The sequence below is a fragment of the Lytechinus variegatus genome, chromosome 2 (genome assembly GCF_018143015.1).
Source record: "Lytechinus variegatus isolate NC3 chromosome 2, Lvar_3.0, whole genome shotgun sequence".
In the NCBI taxonomy this organism is placed as follows: Eukaryota; Metazoa; Echinodermata; class Echinoidea; order Temnopleuroida; family Toxopneustidae; genus Lytechinus; species Lytechinus variegatus.
This window is the reverse complement of record NC_054741.1, coordinates 31,363,551-31,383,430: the sequence shown is the minus strand read 5'-3', so window position 1 is coordinate 31,383,430 and position 19,880 is coordinate 31,363,551. Positions and strand designations below refer to the sequence as shown.

The following is a 19,880-nucleotide window of genomic DNA, read 5'->3' as shown; positions in this document are numbered from 1 at the left end:
TTGAAGTGCAATTGCTTCAGGGCTGATGTTTATCAACGATGATTGTTCAAGGTCAGATTTCAAATTTTAAATTGCATTTGACTTTTAAGTCTATAAATCTTAATAGAAGAAGCTGCATCCCCGAAATCCGGGTCTAATTTCAACTTCGAGTCCGAGACTATGGACGGCGAAAAAAAAAAACCATGCATCGGATGCATTGCATTGGCTGCGCGCTGCGCTGCAGCTGAGCTGCACAGCCATGCAGGCGCTGCGTCGCGTCGAAGGTCGATAATCATTGAGCAACCAAACTTCCAAAGCCAAATTAAAGCTTGAATAAACGGCCACCTATTCACATTTTCCCTTGTTTTCTTCAATAATTTCTAAGAAAATCAGCCAATTGAGGGAAATTGATTGCAATGTTACATCGTTTGCAGAGTGCCATCATCGACATTCGTTTTGCGTTAGAAACCTTAGTTATAGATCTAGGCCTAGACTAGAAATGGGGGCTAGATAGATTAGACCATCTTAATTTCTGATTTTGGGTAGAAAGTAGACTTGATAGACAGCATCCATATCTTAATTTGACCATTGATTCTGTGCAATCAATGTTTAAATACTTTTACATAATTTGTTTGCCATATTGCAATTGGTAAATTTTCATGGGCCTGCATGGCCTGGGCTTGGCTGGCAGAACGCGTTTTTTTTTGGATAAATTTCGAAAGTGAAAGAGCAAAGTGACTGAGCTCGTCGTGATTTTATTTTTATGCATTTTCTGACTGAATTTTAAAGATTTCATGCCTAACGCTAATGCCTAACGGTAACTTGTCAACCATATAATCTTCTAGTTCTAGATCTAGACTTTACCCTGTATGTAGGCATTTAACGGACTAAAAAATCATAACCTCCTAGCGGCTAGCCCATGCAGACTGGTCTTAATTGAACCAAACTTAGCTTGCATGGACCAACCCTCAAATGGTCTAGATTTAGGCGTCCTATACTATAAAGACAATGTGGAATTCGTCTGTTTTGAGTTGATTATTATTTTAGTATTTTTTTATTGTTGCATAGACTCATACCAACTCATACCAACAAGACGTGCTAGATCTATATATATTCTAGATCTACTTAGATATCCAGTGTGGAACAACATCTTCAACAAACAGATCGAGACTGGTCAAAGCATTTGTCTACAGTCTAGTTAGACAAATAAAGTTTTCTAGATCTTTAGACTTGGGTCTATCGATCAACTAGACAGGAATAACCATCGTTTCTGGGGATTTATTCAACAATTTCTGACATTTTACTTTAATCTCCATCGGTGAGTGAGCCAGTGCAGTTCAGCAGAGCAATCAAAATACAGAGACTGAAGCTTTTGGTCTATCGATCAACATGATCAAGATCTATGTTAGATGTAGACTTCACTTATTACTGATTGGAATGTATTTCTAAATTTATAAGTTTTGGGGAAAATGGTGAAAAGAAATGATAACATACTACTGATAGATACGTGAATTATTTTTTTTAATACCCATTGGCATTGCTGCCTGCTCAAATAAATAAATAAATGAGTCACGGCCTAGTATGGACTGCAGATAAATGCTGATCGACGCCTAGCAGAACAAGTACGTACCAGTGCTAGACTAGGGGGTTGAAATCTAAGCAGACGACGGAGCATAATGTAGCTTAAGCATAGAATGATGATGGGTTCAGCGAAGAGCCCAGAGAAAATAAGGGGGACATATTCAATCCCGAAATGCTTTGCGAGTGGTCACAAAATCGTCTCGGCGCAAATCACCTAATTCAGCCGTCTGGTGAAATCGCTGATAACAACAATCACCGATTTGGTAATTATTTTAGTTTCCTGAAACTTGCATTTGTAAAGTTTTAAATATCAAAGTATGTTTTCATATTTATGTATATCCCTCAACATATTTTTTAATGTTATCTTTGATATCGTTGTAGTCATATTCTTTCATATTCGTTTCTTGATCACTACTAATTTGTTGTTGTATTGGATCGGCATTTGATTTCGTTGTCATGAACAATAAAATATGCGCGCAGCTCAGTTGCATGCGCGTATCGAGTTGACCTTCCTTAGAGCAACACGCTTGTGTGTTGCTGCCCTCTACGTTCGTTGGTTCTTATCTTTGTTCTTATCTTGCTCTCCACCCAATGCTGAGCGCGTAAATTTACAACTCGCGCATATAATACCAAAGCGCGCTAAAAGATAAGAACAGAATGTAGATAAGTGGTATTCTGAAAACGTTCTTATCTTTTTTCTTTCTTATCTTTCACGATATTTAAGATAATATTTAAGATAGCTAGAGGGTTATCACATCTCACGATGTCCGCGTTTTTTCTTGCTCAAAATCGATGGCCTCTAGTAGTAACAAGTACCCACAGATATTCCTCCCACCATTTCTTTCATTCACCCTTTATTTTGCCCGTCTCTTTTTTCTATCCCTTCTTTCTTTTCCATTTTTTATTCCTTTCTATCTGTCTGTCTGTCTTCCTTTCTATCTGTCTGTCTTTCTTCCTTTCTATCTGTCTTTCTCCCTTTCTATCTGTCTGTCTTTCTTCCTTTCTATCTGTTTGTCTTTCTTTCTGTCTGTCTTTCTTCCTATCTGTCTGTCTTTCTTCTTTTCTTTCATTCTTCATTTATATCTTTACTTTTGTTCTGTTTGAATCTCATTCTTTTTTTTTCTTTTGCTTTGTTTCATTTATACTTCATCTTTCTTCCTTTTTTATTTTCCCTTTTCGTTTTATCCCTTTCTATTTTTTTCTTTACTGAGTCTTTTTTCTGCTTTCCCCCCGTTTCTCTTCCTTTTCTTTCTTTCTTCCTTCACTTGTTTGTAATCTTTATTTTTCTTCCATTCTTTCGTTTTTATACATGCTTTTCCTTTTTTAATCATTCATTTCATTTTCCCCCTTTTTCTTCCTTCCCTTTAATAATTCTTAATTTTTCTTATTTTTTTATTTCTGCTTTCTGACACTTTTGTGTCTTTTTTTACTTTCTTTTTTTCTTTATTTTGCTCATTCTTTTTTCGTTCGTTCTTTATTTACTCTTTTTCTTTACTTTCTTTCTTCTCTCTGTCTTTCTTCTATTAACTTTTTCTTTATTCTTTCCATTGATTTTTTTCGTTTTTTTTCCCTACTTTTTATTTTCCCTTTCGTTTTCTTTTTCTTTCTTTCTTTCCTTCTTTCTTTCTTTCTTTCTTTTTTTTTCTTTCTTTCTTTCCTTATTTCTTTTTTCTATGAATTTACCTTTCTTTCTTTATCTTTTTGTAGTCTTCATATTTGCGTCAAATTTCCTTTCATTTTTTTCTCTCATCTTTATTTCTTTGTTTTATTTTCTTTTTTTTCTCTCGTCCTTCACTTTTTACATTTTTATTCCCCTTTTTCTCTTTCTTTTTATTTCTTTCTAACTTTCTTTCATTCGTTTTTTTTAGACTTTTTTTTCGGTTCCTTGTTAATTTATTTTATCTTATATTAGTTTGACCTTTTTCTATTTTTGTGTGTATTCCTTATAGTTAATTTCTTTTTTTTTCTTCATTTTTGTTCCTTCACTTTATCATGGATAATTGTTCCATTTTTTTTCTTCCTTTTCCTTCTTTTATTCATTCTATTTTCTTCCTTTTTTATTTTTGAATTCTTTTTGCTTGCTTTCTTTCGTTTACTCTTTATTTTTTCATTATTTTCTGCTTTGTCCCTTTCATCTTTTTTTTCTGCTTCATTCTGACCCTTTTCTGTCTTCTTTCTTTCATACCTACTTACTTTCTTTCTTCATATTTTGTTCTTTATTCGTACCTGCTTTATTTACTTTTCTTACTTTTTTTTGCACGTGGACGTCTCGAAATAATAAAATCAGTCATTGCGTATAAAATGCCCATTTCGCGCAATGCGCCAGAAACGGTGAACGCGCAGCGCCCATGATATTCTCTTCACATAAGGAACGCTTCTATTGGTTAAACTGCCAATATAAAGCGCATTTTGATTGGTAAAATCTTAAAAATGGGCGTGTTGGAGATAAGAAGGGGGCAGTCCTTACAGAGATAAGAACGCGTTAAGAAGATTTTCAGAATACCGATTTGCAATGATTTTAGCGTCTTCTTATCTCAGTGAGATAAGATAAAAGATAAGAACAAAGATAAGAACGTTTTCAGAATACCACCCCAGGTAGCTAAAATAGCTAGAACATGCGACTGTCATTGGCTAACTACTTAAGCTATTTCCTCAAAAAGCACTGGTATTCAGCAGCTTGTTCATTCTTTCTATAATTCTATCAATCTATCCGCTTCTACATAATACGTCACATTCTTCATCTTTATCTCTCTCCCCTTCCAATATTCTTTCTTTCTCTTGTTCTCTCTTTCCCTCCCTCCCTATCTCCCTGAGTCTCTCCCCCCCCCCTCCCTCCATGCCTTCCTTGCCCCTCCCTCCCTATCTCCCCGAGTCTCTCCCCCCCCTCCATCCCTTGCCTCTTTCCCTCCCCCCTCCCTATCTCCCTGAGTCTCTCTCTGCCTCCCTCCAATTTCTTGAAATTCTCCAATTTTCATTTCATTAATCTATTTTCATTCTATGTTGTAGTTTTCAACACTCTTCTTGATTTTATAATACATGCAAAATTGTGACTAACTTAATACTTGGTTCTGTCAAGTCATTTAATAAAATGTTTTATGACATAAAGCATGGTATCCAATACAGATCTATTGCACTATGATACAATATTAATATTCAGTGTCCACCTCTTCCAAATGAAAAAAAAATATAACTACAAATCCCTTGAACCAAATATACTCTATATATAAATGTACACCTTCATTTCACATCTTAGAAAACTGAACTGCCATGACTTTGTGCATATCACTGAAATACAATCATCAAAATTTGATATTTACACTTGCATGGATATGAACACAATGGAATTAAGTAGCAAGTTTGATTTAAAAAAAAACACATGAAAAGAGTTGAGCATATCGGAGTACTGAGACCACATAACTGCAAAATATATCAATGCCACATGTGAAACATATAAAGTGAATATCAAAGATAATACATGTACATGTATTTCTTTTATCCACAAAAGCCTACTAATACTTGGTGCTGTTTCATAAAGCTTTGCGTAGCTATGCGCATGACTGGAACATGCTCTTGCATGCTTAATAAGGTTCTCGCTCATTTCAATCCCCATTAATGGCTAAACTTTCCAAAATTTTTCCATCTTGTAGGAGAACAGCTTTGTCAATCTGGAGAACTGCGTATGTCAATCTGAAGCACCACACATGATTAAAAACAAGAGTAAAATCATATTAAAATATATCTATATAGCCTGACTGGGTTTTGACAACACTGTTCAAGTAATCGACTACCAGTATCATAACATTATTGATAATATTAAGGTATTATTGATAAGTATACATTTACTATCCTAATATGAATTGCATGTCTGAGTCACAAAATGTATCACACTTAAAGGACAAGTCCACCCCAATAAAAAGTCGATTTCAATAAAAAGAGAAAAATCCAACAAGCATTGTCACCGAGTTGTGCGTATCACTGTCTTGTGAAAAAAAAATAAACATTAAATGTCATCACTTTCTTATTTTACATCTGATTTTGATGAAATTTTCAGCATTATGCTAGTTTGATTTTCTCTATTTATTCAAATCAATATTTTTCTGGGGTGAACTTCACCTTCAAATTGGAGTATAAAAACACCTCCGATTTTATCGAAGCAGACACATGACTGCATACTCTGGCTTGATCGGATTCTTTGATAACAAAATCTCTTATCAAAATTAAACCAACAGCAAGAATGAACACTTGCAAATAAATATCCTTTTTATTACAAGACTGAATGGGAAAGAAACCCTCACCTATTTGTATTATCATATCTTTTTTTTTTACTTTGAGGTAGCAAGAGTGTAGTAAATACAACTGCGGAATAAATGTGCTTTAATATGCTTTTTACAAAGACTTGCACCAGAAAAATGAAAATTACTGTTGCGTACCTACCAATTCATTAACCAAACAATTCATACCCAAAAGAGTTCATTTGGAAAAAAGGTCTGTACTTAACCATTCAGAGATCTTTCACAAAAGAGCTGATCAGAAAATTGTAATAAAAATATATTTTTTAAAGAATGTTTTAGAACAGCGGAAAAATAAACAATGTTCATATATCAAGAGCTACATGAAATATAGTTTATGCAACATCTGAGGGACTGACTCAACAGGAATGTTAAAACAGTTTTAAAAAAAAGAAAAAAAAATCAATTAAGAAGCTGAATGTCATATAAAGATTTTATTAACATTACATTGTAGAATGATACATACAGTAAACCAATTGCTTGAATAATTGAGTAATTCAATCATCCTGGTCAAGTCAATACATCAAGTAAAAAATCTAATCTTAAAAAAAAATGCATATGCCAGTGGATCGATAGCTTGAAGAATGGAAGTGGGGTGGGGTAGTGATCTGCTCTCTTCAAAACTTGGTTTACCTTGAGAAATCCAAAAATAATTTTTGGAGGGAAAAATTGTTGGTCAGAAGAACAATTTATACCCGGCAACCTAGCAAAATACTGGATCCTCACTTCCTTGAGCATTTAGCATAAGTGGATTCAGGCTTTGGCTTTACAACTATTCATTATGATTAATCTTATATGACTGCATCTACATTTACACATGTTGAAGCTTATTTACACATGTTGAACCTTTTAAGTCATTCAACTTCAGCTAATGGAATGGGAAGGAATTATTTGACAATGATTAACTATAACACCATATGTGTTGATTTCAAGCCAATTGACTCTAATACCAAGGTTCCAAAGTATTATATAAAACGTTGCTGTACACAAGTATACTTTAATACTTATGCAAAATTTTACATCTTGTGGCACTCATAATTCATAAAGATTTCAGAAGGGAATAACAAGATCATAATTATGGACCCTTTTAGTACTATTTCTTTATTTTGAAGGTCCAATATGAGGAATGCATGTAACGTAATTATAAGAAACCAACTGGTCACAAAACGAAAGATCCCATTGCATAAAAAGCATAAGAAAAAACATTTGTTCTAAACAACAATATTGCACAAACATATTTGAAAATAAGCAAATAAATAAGTGAAATAGATTTTTTTTTCCGATTTTTATACCTTCAGAGAACAGGGAAATTGCCAATATGTAAATCAAAATGTTTAAATTCATTTGAATAGTTTGAATACATTCATTGCACTGACACACACTGCTCAAAATTAATTTTTAATGTTAAAATGAATAATAACCTGGGTAATTGTCCCTTTCTTATTTCAGTTAATATATCACAAATTAATCTTGCTTTCTTTATTTCTCAAAAGCACTAAAAAGTGCAACAATCATGATAAGACTACCCCAACCCTGTTTCAACCACAAGCAATACATCAAGTTTTCTCATGTATTCAATACAGTTTGCATGATATGAGCAATGGCAATTTGTCAAAATCTAAAATAACATCAGAATTTATAGGATAGTTACAAGTATAAACCCAATCTCTGAAATATAAACATCTATACTAATTGCCTATCAAGGTCAGTTCCTACTTCCTTCCATGGAGGTTTGTGTTGTATCATTTCATTTTCACAAAAAAGGTGACCAGATACCCTACAATGGTTACACCAATAAAGAGTCATTTATGAAATCTCTTTGGAAATGAGCACTGATTTCAATATATCCACTTACAGGATTTCTCTTTTGTATTCTAACATATAGAATAACGAATGAGTGCACCTTCGGCTAATGTCCTTGAGCATATCAATAACCTGCATTTGCTGCTCTCTACCCAAGTGGAGTATGGCATCTTGTAGAAGAAAATAATTCAAAATGCTCAAGCACCTCGTGAGGAAGCTCTGCAAAGACTTACCTAATTGTAATGAGCATTCTTTATCAAAATGATTAAATAGTACATGGCATTGGTTTATTACCATAATCATTTTACTAATCCAGTCATATCTCTCAGACAGGAAATTATTTTCTATGTAAAGACCCAGATGAGGTGAAATTATACCTTCAATGCAGTGAGCGTTGTTGATAAAGCTCTAGCTTGAGCTAAAGGGGGGATAGCAATAGTTGCACTTTGTATCCTATGGCAAAAAGCTCTATATAAATATGACTACTATTATTATTATAGTTCTAATCAAAGGAAATCTTACCCCTTTTTACATTGAAAAAAAAACTGTTAGCAAACATGTGGAGTAAAATTAAAGGAACTGTGAACATGCCAGCATGAAAATCAATAATCATGAAAAAGGTAGCATTTACAGCATGTTAAAACCTCATTTGTGATACGATTAGAAGAACCCACTCTGGTACAGCAAACAGGTCACCCCTTCAGACGGGACAGCAAGGGGCATCGATCATAAGAATGACATCAATGCCGTAGAGTTCCAGGAGGTCAACAATGAAAGCGCGGTCACCGATGGGATCCAGCCCCATGGCCTTCATGTGGTCATTGGTAAGAGACTTGTCTTCCGTGCTTGAAATCTCATGTAACGTCTGGAAGATGTGGTTGTTTTGTTCAAGGAAGAAACTGAAGAAACAAGAATGGATTTATTAACAGGGAATCATGATCAATAAAACATGAACGGACTTTAGGACACTGATTTTTGTGACTGATAAAATGGCAATTTATTACACTTTTTACATATTTCGCCGGTTCACTGGTATATGCCGAAAAATCACTGTCAGGCACTAATAAAAAAAAGCATCTATCTCTTGTACAAATAATGGGTTTGTTCCCTTCAGGTAGTTGTTTATGAAGCAACTTTGCATGTGAAAATTTTCACTGATAACTGTTATAAGTTACAAAAATTCTTGCATCTAATTGGATGACAGAGGATGTGTCTGTGAAAATCACCACCAAGATGGTTCATGAAACTCTCAATAGATGGTAAAGAGAAAACCATATAAACCCCCCAAACTAAACCTAACCTTGTTTCCATAAAACATGTAATCAACAGCAACTTCTAGATATCTATAACAAACTTACTCTTGACTAATCATACAGCACCATTTCAGTAGCTTAAGGCCTGGTCCCACTGGCCAACGGACACAAAATGTATTCATAACGGATAGAGCAGACAAACAAAATATTGGGGTGGCTCTATCCGCTCCAGACAATGAACAGAGTGGACGAACAATGAAATCACAGTGGACGGATGCTTGATGGATATAGAGCGTATGAAACAAGTATGCAAAGAGTACACAATGGATAGGCCTACATAATGTTTTCCAATGGAAGACGAGATTCTTTTCCGTTTTACATCCACTCTGCATTCGTTATTTTTATAATAATGATGAGAGTATTAATGAAACTGGGCTTTGTCCTGAACCTACTTGGCAAAGATCTCATCATCCTCTTCTGAGCTGGGTTCTACACCCTGTTCCCTAGCATTGAAGACTGCTGTCGCCCTCTGGTTGTTGAGCCTCATGAACTTCTCCTTGTCCACCTCATTGGGCCTGAGGAGGTCCTTCAGGTTGGCTGCATGGGTCGTCACGTTTTGGTTGTCGACGTAGACGTCGTACAAGCTCTGCTTCTCCTGGAAGATCTTCTCTGTCGTGCCTGTAAAAAGCAAAAATATATCGGTTCCGGGAATGCGATTAAATCAGTTTTAGAAACTGCCTATATCTGTAAAGTCTTTGTAAGGACCATCATTACCATCATCCAAGAAGAATGGTTCCTCAACAGTGCATGTACATGTATGACAGCAACCTGTCCCTAGAGAACCCAGGCCTGCATAAAATGACCATTTTCCTGTCTTTTCTTCCTTGAATGGTCTGCAATCTACAAACACAGGGTTTAATTAAACACTGCAGAGCAATAAAGTGTAGCCCAAATAATATCTTATGTGCCAAAAGCAGACAATGCAACAGATGATTTCAAAATTTGACCTCTGACTTTACTGGTAGATGCCATGAGTTAATTTCTTTGAATTTGAATTCCCCAAATGTGAGTAAAACCTTATGCAACATTTGAAAAGTGATAGTGCTTACCCTAATGAAAATATGGGAATGATCGTCTGAGAAAAGTTGCTAATGATCGAACTGGCTTATTGAACATGTAAATTTAAAAAGTAGTCTCTGAGAAATATTGGTTCTCGTCAGAAGTTTACATCATTAAAATGACAAATGTAAAATCATATGTTCTAGTCAAGAGGTGTGTGGCCACTGGGATCCTCATTACAAATACTTACAAGCAATGTAGGACATTTCTGATTCCAAGGTGTCAATATCCGCAATATTAACATAAAAGTATGGCTTCTGTTCAATAGCTGAATTGAGGATAACATCATGGTGGCTCATCAGACTTGCACAATATACTGGATGTAATGAAACAAAATAAATATACCTTAACATATATTTTTCAATGTGTGATTACAGCCGTAAGAGAAAGAAAGAGAGAGCAAGAAATCAATGAAATAGATACTATTTAAATCAATCGTTTTCAAAATGAACAATATAGCATATGTTGCATTTTATGTTTTGCATTAAAACAAAGGAGGGGGAGCTATCAATATAAATACTAGGCCTAATACATACCATAATAAAAACCTCACATGTTTAGAACTGGAAACTGTATTTAGTTCAGATTCATACATCAATAGGGCCATGTTTCACAAAACATGTTTTCAAATACAAGCTCTAAGCTACTGTTACGAATGACTGAATTGGTGCAATTTCAGAGGCAATTTATTTCTATTATAATTGAAATTTAGTATTTGTTACTGATTTGTGAAACAAGGTCCATGAACATTTCTTACCTTTATAACAAACAACGCCTATAGGCGGTGGTGAAAAGAAGAGAACTCTCTTTCTTAATAAGATAAATTTCCACAACGTAAAGATTTGCTCTCCAAAGAAACTAAGAAATTGACTGAAGCATCCAGCAGGGTGTGTGATCTTTAAGAAGGAAAATGAGAGAAAAAAAGAAACAAATTATCATTGGATTTTTTTTAGCTGCTTCTTAATACCAGGTTATAGATAAGCTGTCTTTAACAACCACCTTCTGATTTAGTTATTGATTTTTTTATTGACTTATTTCAATTGACGATGCCATAATAATTTTTATGGCCATAAGTAAGTTGAAAAGGAGGGAATTATATTCATTATTATCATTTATTTGGCCATAAAAAATACAAATATTGTACAATGTAATTGAATAATTAAATGGATAAGCAGAAATGAAAGAAAAGAAGAAAAGAGTAAGAAAATGGTTTTTCCATGGGCCAGGGCTCGGAAAAGTAAAATTCAGTACTATTGCCCAGAGGCATGCGAGCCCTCATTGAAAAACCATTGATTCTTTTTTTAATGATTATATCCCTCTCAGCCAGCTATTTGCCTCCCAGAACATGTGATCCCCAACATACCTTCATATGTGGATGGTGTTCGTCTGAGCTAGGAGGAGTTAGTTGAGAAGAATTGACTACTGTTGATGCATTTTGATGAAGAGGACTTGAAGAACTATGTAAGACCGAAGCTATACCTTCCCATGATGAGTCTCTGGAGAGAGGCAAGGAAGCTTTGTGATCACTGAAGAATGCTTCCAGATCCTCATACCTTCCTGGGGAATGCAAGAGATGTCTGAAAGAAATGCAGAGTATATGCCTTCAAGATACTTTCATATACATGTATCATACCACCATAAAAGTGAGGATATGTTCCAACTACAAAAAACTAAAAGTTTCTCCAGTGAAATCAACATGAATTACTTTTATAATCATAAACAAATAACATTCATGTACATCAAGGTACCAGTAAAAATCACATAACAAAGAATTTACAAACATGTACATAAAATTAATAAGTCACTTCAACTGGTCTGAGTGAGTCCATCATGGTTCTTTCCCTTTAGGAGGTCACATGCTAGCCCCCGCCCCCCCCCCCCCCTCCTGAACCATACTATTGCATTTTGATTGTCATTAAATTCAGAGATTGATAGTGAAAGTGCTTGCCACAAAGATTGCGATGTCCTTACCTGACTTGGTGTTCTAAGAATTTCATATGTCTGTGTAGCATAGTGTAGGATGTTGATAGGACGCCAACAGATTTCATTCTTGCTCCCCTCTCAGCTGCACTCTCAACGTGCATGTTCTCAAAACAGCTCAGACCATAGTACCTGTCTTTCCTGAAGTAGCTGTATGAATCAATAACAGCGTGTCAGAAATTTTCAGAAGGCCAGGATAAAAGGTCCCTTCTACATATATCTACAGCCTGTCCCAATAAAGAATTAATCTACATAGTTTTTGTCTTCTCTTTCTTAGAATTCATCTGGAATCGAACCCGACAGCCTTCAGTAGTATTACAAACAAAACACAGGGTGATCAGGGCCCCGTCTTACAAAGAGTTATGTAATCCAATCAATCTTAACTATGGACAGCCAGCAACGTTAACATCTATTATGCATGTTTGTTCAAAATATTTTCAGCTATGATGTATATTCATGCATTCATTGTTTTCTTGAAAATTCACTGTGCTTCTCTTTGCATACAGAGGATATTGTGAAAGTTTTTTGTAGAAAAAATTATGACACTGATGTATTTCCATAGTTATGATTGATCGGATCAATCGTAACTCTTTGTAAGATGGGGCCCTGATAACACACATTTTAATTAGGAGATTTTTTTAAAAATTATCAAAAAGAGAAAATAGTAATTTGCATTTATGTAGCTACATAGAAATAATGAGTCCTAAGAAAGTTTACACAGATAATTTTCTAAGGTTGAAATATTTGAATAATCTACCAGGGTAAACATATTTGAAGTGATGTTTATTAAGAATAGCTTACAAAGTGATAAACTGTAAAATATGATATCTGTGTTGAAAGATACATGGGTGCAGCAGCAGTAAGCAAAGTTGACTTAATGCTATGATCTTACATGAAATCTGTGAGGACGGTATGTGACCCACTTGCCATAGCTTTAAACTCCACTCCATCAAGATTGATATCATTGGGCAGACACCACTCCACTATATTACCTGAAAAAGAAAATAACATAAAACATGTCAACTTTATATACGAATATATACAGCCTTGTGTTAGAAAATCAAAGCTTAACTATCTTAGCATACTCTAAAAAAAATTATTGCTGTTTAATGAGAGAAGCTCAATTTCAGTTTCAAAGAGTACAAATATGTAAACTTCTCTATACTTTCATGTAAATAATGTTGTGTTGTCGTTGGGATCTATTCAACCAGACTTAAATGATACGAATCAAAGCAAGATGTAGAGTTCATATATATTTCATAAAGATAACATGATGATGATGATGACAATACATGAGTAAATCTGATGGTGACTGTACTCTGAAGTATATAAAATAGACTCTGCAAACTGATGTAAACCCCTCAAAAAGAGTTTTGCAACTCAGATTTGAGGGATGATATCTTTTTGGTTAATGAAGTATAAAAGATGAAACTGGTATCATTGGAAAGCTGAATTATTCTTCTTTACAATGACATGCCATTTGCTGTGATTATGTAATCATGGAATATGCAATCACCCTGAACATCGAGAAAAGTCAGAAGTGAAATGTTGCAAAATGCATTGATTTCTAACAAGAGTCTCCATTTCTATAGAATTTCTACCTTGCAGGCAACAATGAATGCATGCATTCGGTCCATCCTCGAAACAATTGGAAATTCACTATTGCAAACGACGCAACATTTCATGTCTAACATTGCTGCGTATTATCATGTCTGTGTATTTCATGATAACACTAGCATTACAAATGACACATGATTGTAAAGAAGAATAATCATGCTTTCTAAAGATATCACTTTTACACATGATGATGGCATATTAAGAAAGTTATTAGCACTCAAACTCGCAGTTTGAGTTGCAGAACTCAAACATGACATGGCAACGAATTTTGCAACATTTCATTTTTTACATTGCTGCATATTTATCATGTCTGTGTATTTCATGATAACACTAGCATTACAAATGACACATGATCGTAAAGAGGAATAATCGTACTTTCCAATGATACCACTTTCACATATGATGATGGCACACTAAGAAATTTATTAGCACTCGAACTTGAGTTGCAGAACTTATTTTGAGGGGTTTAGTATAAAATGTAAACACTTCTGTAGCTCTAAACTCGACCTCTGATATATTTGCATGCTGAAGCCAATCTAAAACTGTAATCTAAACTCCAATCTCTATTCTGACTTAGGCCAAAGAGATGTTGGTCAACCTTGGATGCTTGACCAAAACAGTCTGTAGGCCTACATCATAACTTTACTCTGAATGGGGGAGTGGACCTTTTAGTGTGAAGGAGAAATGTAGTAAATAAAACCCGAATGTACGTGCGTCAGGAGTTTAGCTGAAAGACGAATGAGTACCGGTAATACTTTCTAAAGAAAGTTGGAGTTGGTAAACATATAGTTTTCTGTTTTACTTCCTGTAGAAATATTGATTATGTTTAATATATTATTGAAAATGTGAGATATGTCTTATCATCACTTAACAATAATTATATTGAGGATAGGTTCAATACAAATAATACCGAGTATACCGAGGGTTTTTTTACCCGACTACTAAGAAAGCATGAATGCCTGTGAGCAAGCAACCAGGGGACCAACGGCTTAAGGTCCTCTCCGAGGGACCTGGTAATGAAGATAAATGCCTTACCAAAGGGCACTAGTGCACCACTTGGGAATCGAACCCGGGTCACCGGAATAAAAAACCCCTGCTCTACCGACTAAGCTAATATGCAACTGCTTCTGAGGCAATCTTCTGACCTTCATAAGTTCAGGAAATGACACAAAATTAGCACAAAAAACACCTGCTGTTGATCACCTGTTACTATAGGGGGGTACATTTGCATGATTTGGGTGGCTGAAAGGGAGTTGTGGTAGAAACACATGAACAGCAAGTTCATCTGTACTAGTAGACTAACACATGTTAGGCTTTAGTTTTAGAAAGACAAAACCTTCCATGAGCCTGATGATTTACTAAGTAATTATCACACTCCTTCATTTATCACTTATCAATGAATCCAAATTCTCTCACTTGCTCACTGATTCTTTTGTTTGTCTTTCCATTTATTTCATCTCTTCCTATGAAGTAGCGTACGCATGATTTATTACACGGGGGGTTCGAGTTGAATGAAAATCTGAAAAGCAAAAAAAAAAAAGTTTTCGAAAAAATCTGAGGGGGGAGGGTGGAAAACTGTAACCCCTCCCCTGCGTATGTGCCTGTCATTCATATACTAACCCATCTCGATCGGCCATTTTTGTTATGAATTGTAACAAAATGGCCGATCGAGACTGGGGTAGAAGGAGAGAACTTTTTGTTTTTTTGAGGTTCCAGTCTGTGCCCGGATGTCAGGAAAACTGCCACTCGTTAGACCTTCATCCATATAATCGTGGTCAGCATGTCACTGCATAGTTTCTGTTTTCACAATTCATTTGGAGAAATATTTAGACCATAAATCACACTAGTCCCGTATGGTCAAATACACGGTAAGCCCTGGGCTCCCGTCATGCGCGGGCGGGAGCTCCCTGGGTTATTCACATACATACATGCATCACATTCTTTTCTTTCTTTAGAGGGGGGGGGGCTATGGGCCTAAGTATAATTTATATGCCTGTAGACTTAACGTTAGTCATGATGTTTATCGGAGAAGGAACTGTCACTTGTTGTGTCTGTCAGAACAAGCCAAAATATTATTAATAATAAAAAAGAAAATGTTCTTGGTTATTTTACATGCAACAAAATAGGTTCCCAAGGCCAAGAGGCAAGACAACATTGTGTCATTGTGATGATTCCACGACCACACAAGCACCTCTCTCTTAGGTGATCCCTCCACTGTTTTGGAGATTCGTCTTGCCAATCTAATTCACCAAACTTCTACTACGGACTACGGTCTGTATAAATGTATTGGAGCTCCACCCGGCCGGGGCCCGTAGAACTTCTACGGGGCAGAAGCGGCAGAGCTTCACTGCTGGGATGCGGCTGTCAAGTAACAGTGGCGAGCGAAATTCAACTCAGCACATCAACTTACCCGATCGGGTGTCAAAAGCCACGACAAAAATCGCGACAATATCATCTGATTCTTGTGCTCTGTCATTTTCTGTATCCTTTCTTTCTTCACCAATTTCCGATCTAACAGAAGGATGTCTTGCTTGAGTGTTTGGAGTGAGAACTTCAACAGAATCGTCTTCAATATTCACCAACAACGGCGACTTGTCGCTGGAGGTCGCCATTTTAGCTGTAACGTGTGACGAAACTGAGGTCATCGCACTATCGAGCTGCCTGGATCATCAGCGGACCAATCAAATTTCAAAACTGTGCAAACTCAAGCGTACTTTTAAAACTTTTGACCAATCAAAACAAACTAATATCCCATTCAGTCAAATATCATTACCTGGTAGTCTCTTTTTATTTATTTCATTCTTTTTGCTGTCTTTCTTCCTCCCTTTTTTCTTTCTTCCTATTTCCATTTCTTTCTTTCTTTATTTATTTATCTAAAAAATTCTAGAGTGATTGTCAATATATTTTATAGAAAGAAGAACCTGTTTTCAAGTTTTATACTTGAAAATATAATACAAAATATACAGAATGTTAGAAGTTGGAATTGCAGGAAATGTTCTCTGCTGAAAATTACCTTGGTTACTAGACATGTACAATATTTGCTCCTTCTATTGGTCAGTAACCCTTAGCTTGTGGGGATGTAATAATTTTGACATGGATGTGCAGAAAGCAATCATGGATGCTCAAAAATGTACTGATAGTATGGTATGACAAGGGCAGATTCTGTCAAATTATTAAATGCCTTAAATTTGAGATTGATCAGATCAAACATTTTGTTTTCATGTGAAATGTGAACACACATTTCTTTTGGAAGACTCAATTCAATGGCCAAATGTTAACAATTTTCTGAAATAATAAGGAACAATGGAAGCAAATGAGTGGAAAGGTATTGTGGTTATTTGGAAGAGATACATTTATTGACTGACCTAGATTTGAAACTGAAGATATATTACCAATACTTTCCTTTTGTAAGGCAATAGTTTTCATTACTAGGTGATCATGCAAACACAATATATCGTTGATGATTCTACGAACCAGATCAAACCTGGTCTCCAACACATAGTTTTGAGATAATCGTGTTCAAAGTTTGGATGTTTTTCAGACACTCATAACTTCGTGCTAAAGCATACATTCTATTCTTTTATAATATATGAAATTTTGTCTGCGATTCGTATTCATTCTTTCTATATTTGAAGTGAAGCGCATGTATGCATCTCAGAAGCTGCTCATTTTTACCAAAAATAGGGGGTTTGAGTCACTTCATAAAATCATGCGTACCATTCGCACTGTTTCTTAGCAGCACAAAACCACGGTTTAAGCCAGTCAGTAAATTATTCATGCCATGTGCATGTTTTTTTAGAGGCACATACCACCTATGCGCTGCCTACGCGCAGCATCTAGGTGGGGTCTTTGACCTGTGTGCACCATTCCAGAGACTTTATAGTACACAAAAAATGGTTTAAGCCAGTTTGTAAAATCAAAGGAGGGGGTTGAGCCAGTTCTTAAGAAATTTAAATATGCTCTTATTCTTTAAATAATTCAAATTTTGATCTGAAATTTGGCAAATCAATAGAGTGAATCACAGGCTTTCAGAATATGCAAAAAATAAATTTTGAAAATTTGACCAAAAATTAGGTTTGAGCCGGTTCGTAAAATCACAGACGATATATCAATCAGTGCTCTTATTGCCGACAAACCAGCATCCAAGCTTTTTGGCAGTCTGGTTTAATAATAATCAATAAACCACTATAACTGATAAGTTGTGACAGAAAAAAAACAAAACAAAGGCAAGTGAGTAATTATCAATTTTGTTTAATAATTAAAATCTTTTGTTAAAAAGAATATTAAATGTCTACATGAACACTCATTCAATATGATTTTCTGCATGGATATTGCTTTCATTAAAAAAAATCACCAGGGTTTGTCTAATTCTTTATCACAAAATATATGACATATGTCTCTGAATCATCAATACTACAGACAAGTTGTTTTAGGTTCAAAACATTATTTTGAAGAAAAATTACTGTAAGGATAATAATCACCTCATATTACAGTGAATTTGAACACAAGTTTACATTTCTCACTGGACTATTGTAGGTTTTCAAAATCTACTAACATTTATTGATGAGGTCTCCAAGAGATTTCTGTCAAATGAACCTAAGCTCTTTGCTTATGGACTGGTACAATTTTAAGTAATTGAAACTTAAATGATAATATAATATGTGACATTGACATAGTGCTTGATACAAATGTCTCTAAACGCTGCATGCTATTATCCCGGCTTTAACACGGCAATCCTAATAGGATGCTTCAGCATTCAAGGAATTCCTTCCTACGGGTAGCCATTTACTACACCTGGGTGGAGAATGGCAAACATAGATAAATGCCTTGCCAAAGGACCCAAGTGCTGCGGTGGGATTTGAACCCCGGGCTTTGTGGTTCAAAGTCTGGAGACTTATCCACTGAGCCACAACTTTATCTTAGTTGGAGAATTATCATATTTTTTAATTAATGTGATCCATACATTATATTAAAAAAAACAAACATTTTTCTTCTTTAACAAACAACATATAACTGCAAATTCAACATCTCTGGCAATACATGTCCAAAATCTCCAACTGGAGTGTGAAAAAAAATGAAAGTGAATAGTAATGAAAATCACAATGTTGTATAAGACTAACATAGTCAGTGGGGGATCCAAGATTTTCAAAGGTGGGTGAGAGGGGAAAGTATCACAAAAGCAATGTGGAAGTCTATGGAAATATTAGAACTTAAGGAAAAAAAATGCAAAAAGCTCAGCTAAAAGGCCTGGGGTGGCAACTAATCCAAGCATCCCCTTAATCTGCTAACATGATAAAGAACAAACATTTTTCACTTTTCATGTAACATTTTCCTCAAGTTATTAATAAATTTCTCCTACATGACGAGAACAAATCTCCAAATTATCGATCAGCCTTTGGAAATATATCATTACAGCCAGTACAGAAATTTTACATATTTTTTTCTTTAATTTTCAAAGCAATGAGTAACATTGAATGGACAGAAGAAGGTCATTTTTCATCGCCATCAAAGTCAATTCATAAGATCCTGTAATTATAACTATAGAAATAGTGGCACTGACTTGAAGAGAGCCAATATTCAAAGAATTCTTGCATTTCTTTTATTGAAAACACGTTTAGTTAAAAAAAAAGAACACAGAATTTTCATATGGTATGGTCTGTATTCAAGCAAAACTTGAAATTTGGTGATATCAGTAGAGTTAGGGCTAGTTGTTGTCACTGAAAAAGTCACTTGTTATTGACTTGAACAAATCCATTACCCCATTAAGCCTGGTTATATTAAAGCTCATCATAGAAATGAATATTGACCAAAAAAATCAATTAAAACATTCTGAACGCTAAATAACAGACAAAAATGTGTTAAGTAACAACATTAAGAAAAAGGAATTCTAGCCACCTGCTATTAAGACCAAATAAGGCAAATGAAAAAAAATCTAGTAATTAAATCATATCTCCACAAAAATATATCAAGAAAACACCTGTAACAAATATCTCCTGCGCTTGAATTACATATGAAAACTCTAGAGAAGAATTAATCACAAAAATCCTAAAAGAAAAGAGTGTGAGATTAAAATATAACCAAACAACTGCATCAAATAACAAAATAAAAACAGATATATCAAAATTATGAAGTGAGCCATCAAGGTGTTCAAAGAAATAATACGTAATGCTTCATATTGTGTTAAAATCAGGATAAATAAAAACAAGAAACAATATCTTTTGCCAACTTTGACAAATAACTCTCTGCAATTAACATAAAG

At 34.9% G+C, this 19,880-nt stretch overlaps 1 protein-coding gene across 1 annotated transcript; it reads right to left on the bottom strand.

Moving 5' to 3' along the window:
* Positions 1-4,621: 4,621 nt before the first annotated feature.
* LOC121409737 (DENN domain-containing protein 11-like) lies at positions 4,622-16,252 on the bottom strand. Its single transcript, XM_041601644.1, has 8 exons — positions 16,032-16,252; positions 12,897-12,996; positions 11,996-12,154; positions 11,388-11,601; positions 10,782-10,920; positions 10,215-10,340; positions 9,358-9,583; positions 4,622-8,551 (listed from the first exon to the last, which is right to left on the bottom strand). Exons 1-8 carry the CDS (start codon positions 16,231-16,233, stop codon positions 8,353-8,355), a joined length of 1,365 nt encoding a protein of 454 aa, XP_041457578.1. The 5' UTR covers positions 16,234-16,252; the 3' UTR covers positions 4,622-8,352.
* Positions 16,253-19,880: the final 3,628 nt, after the last annotated feature.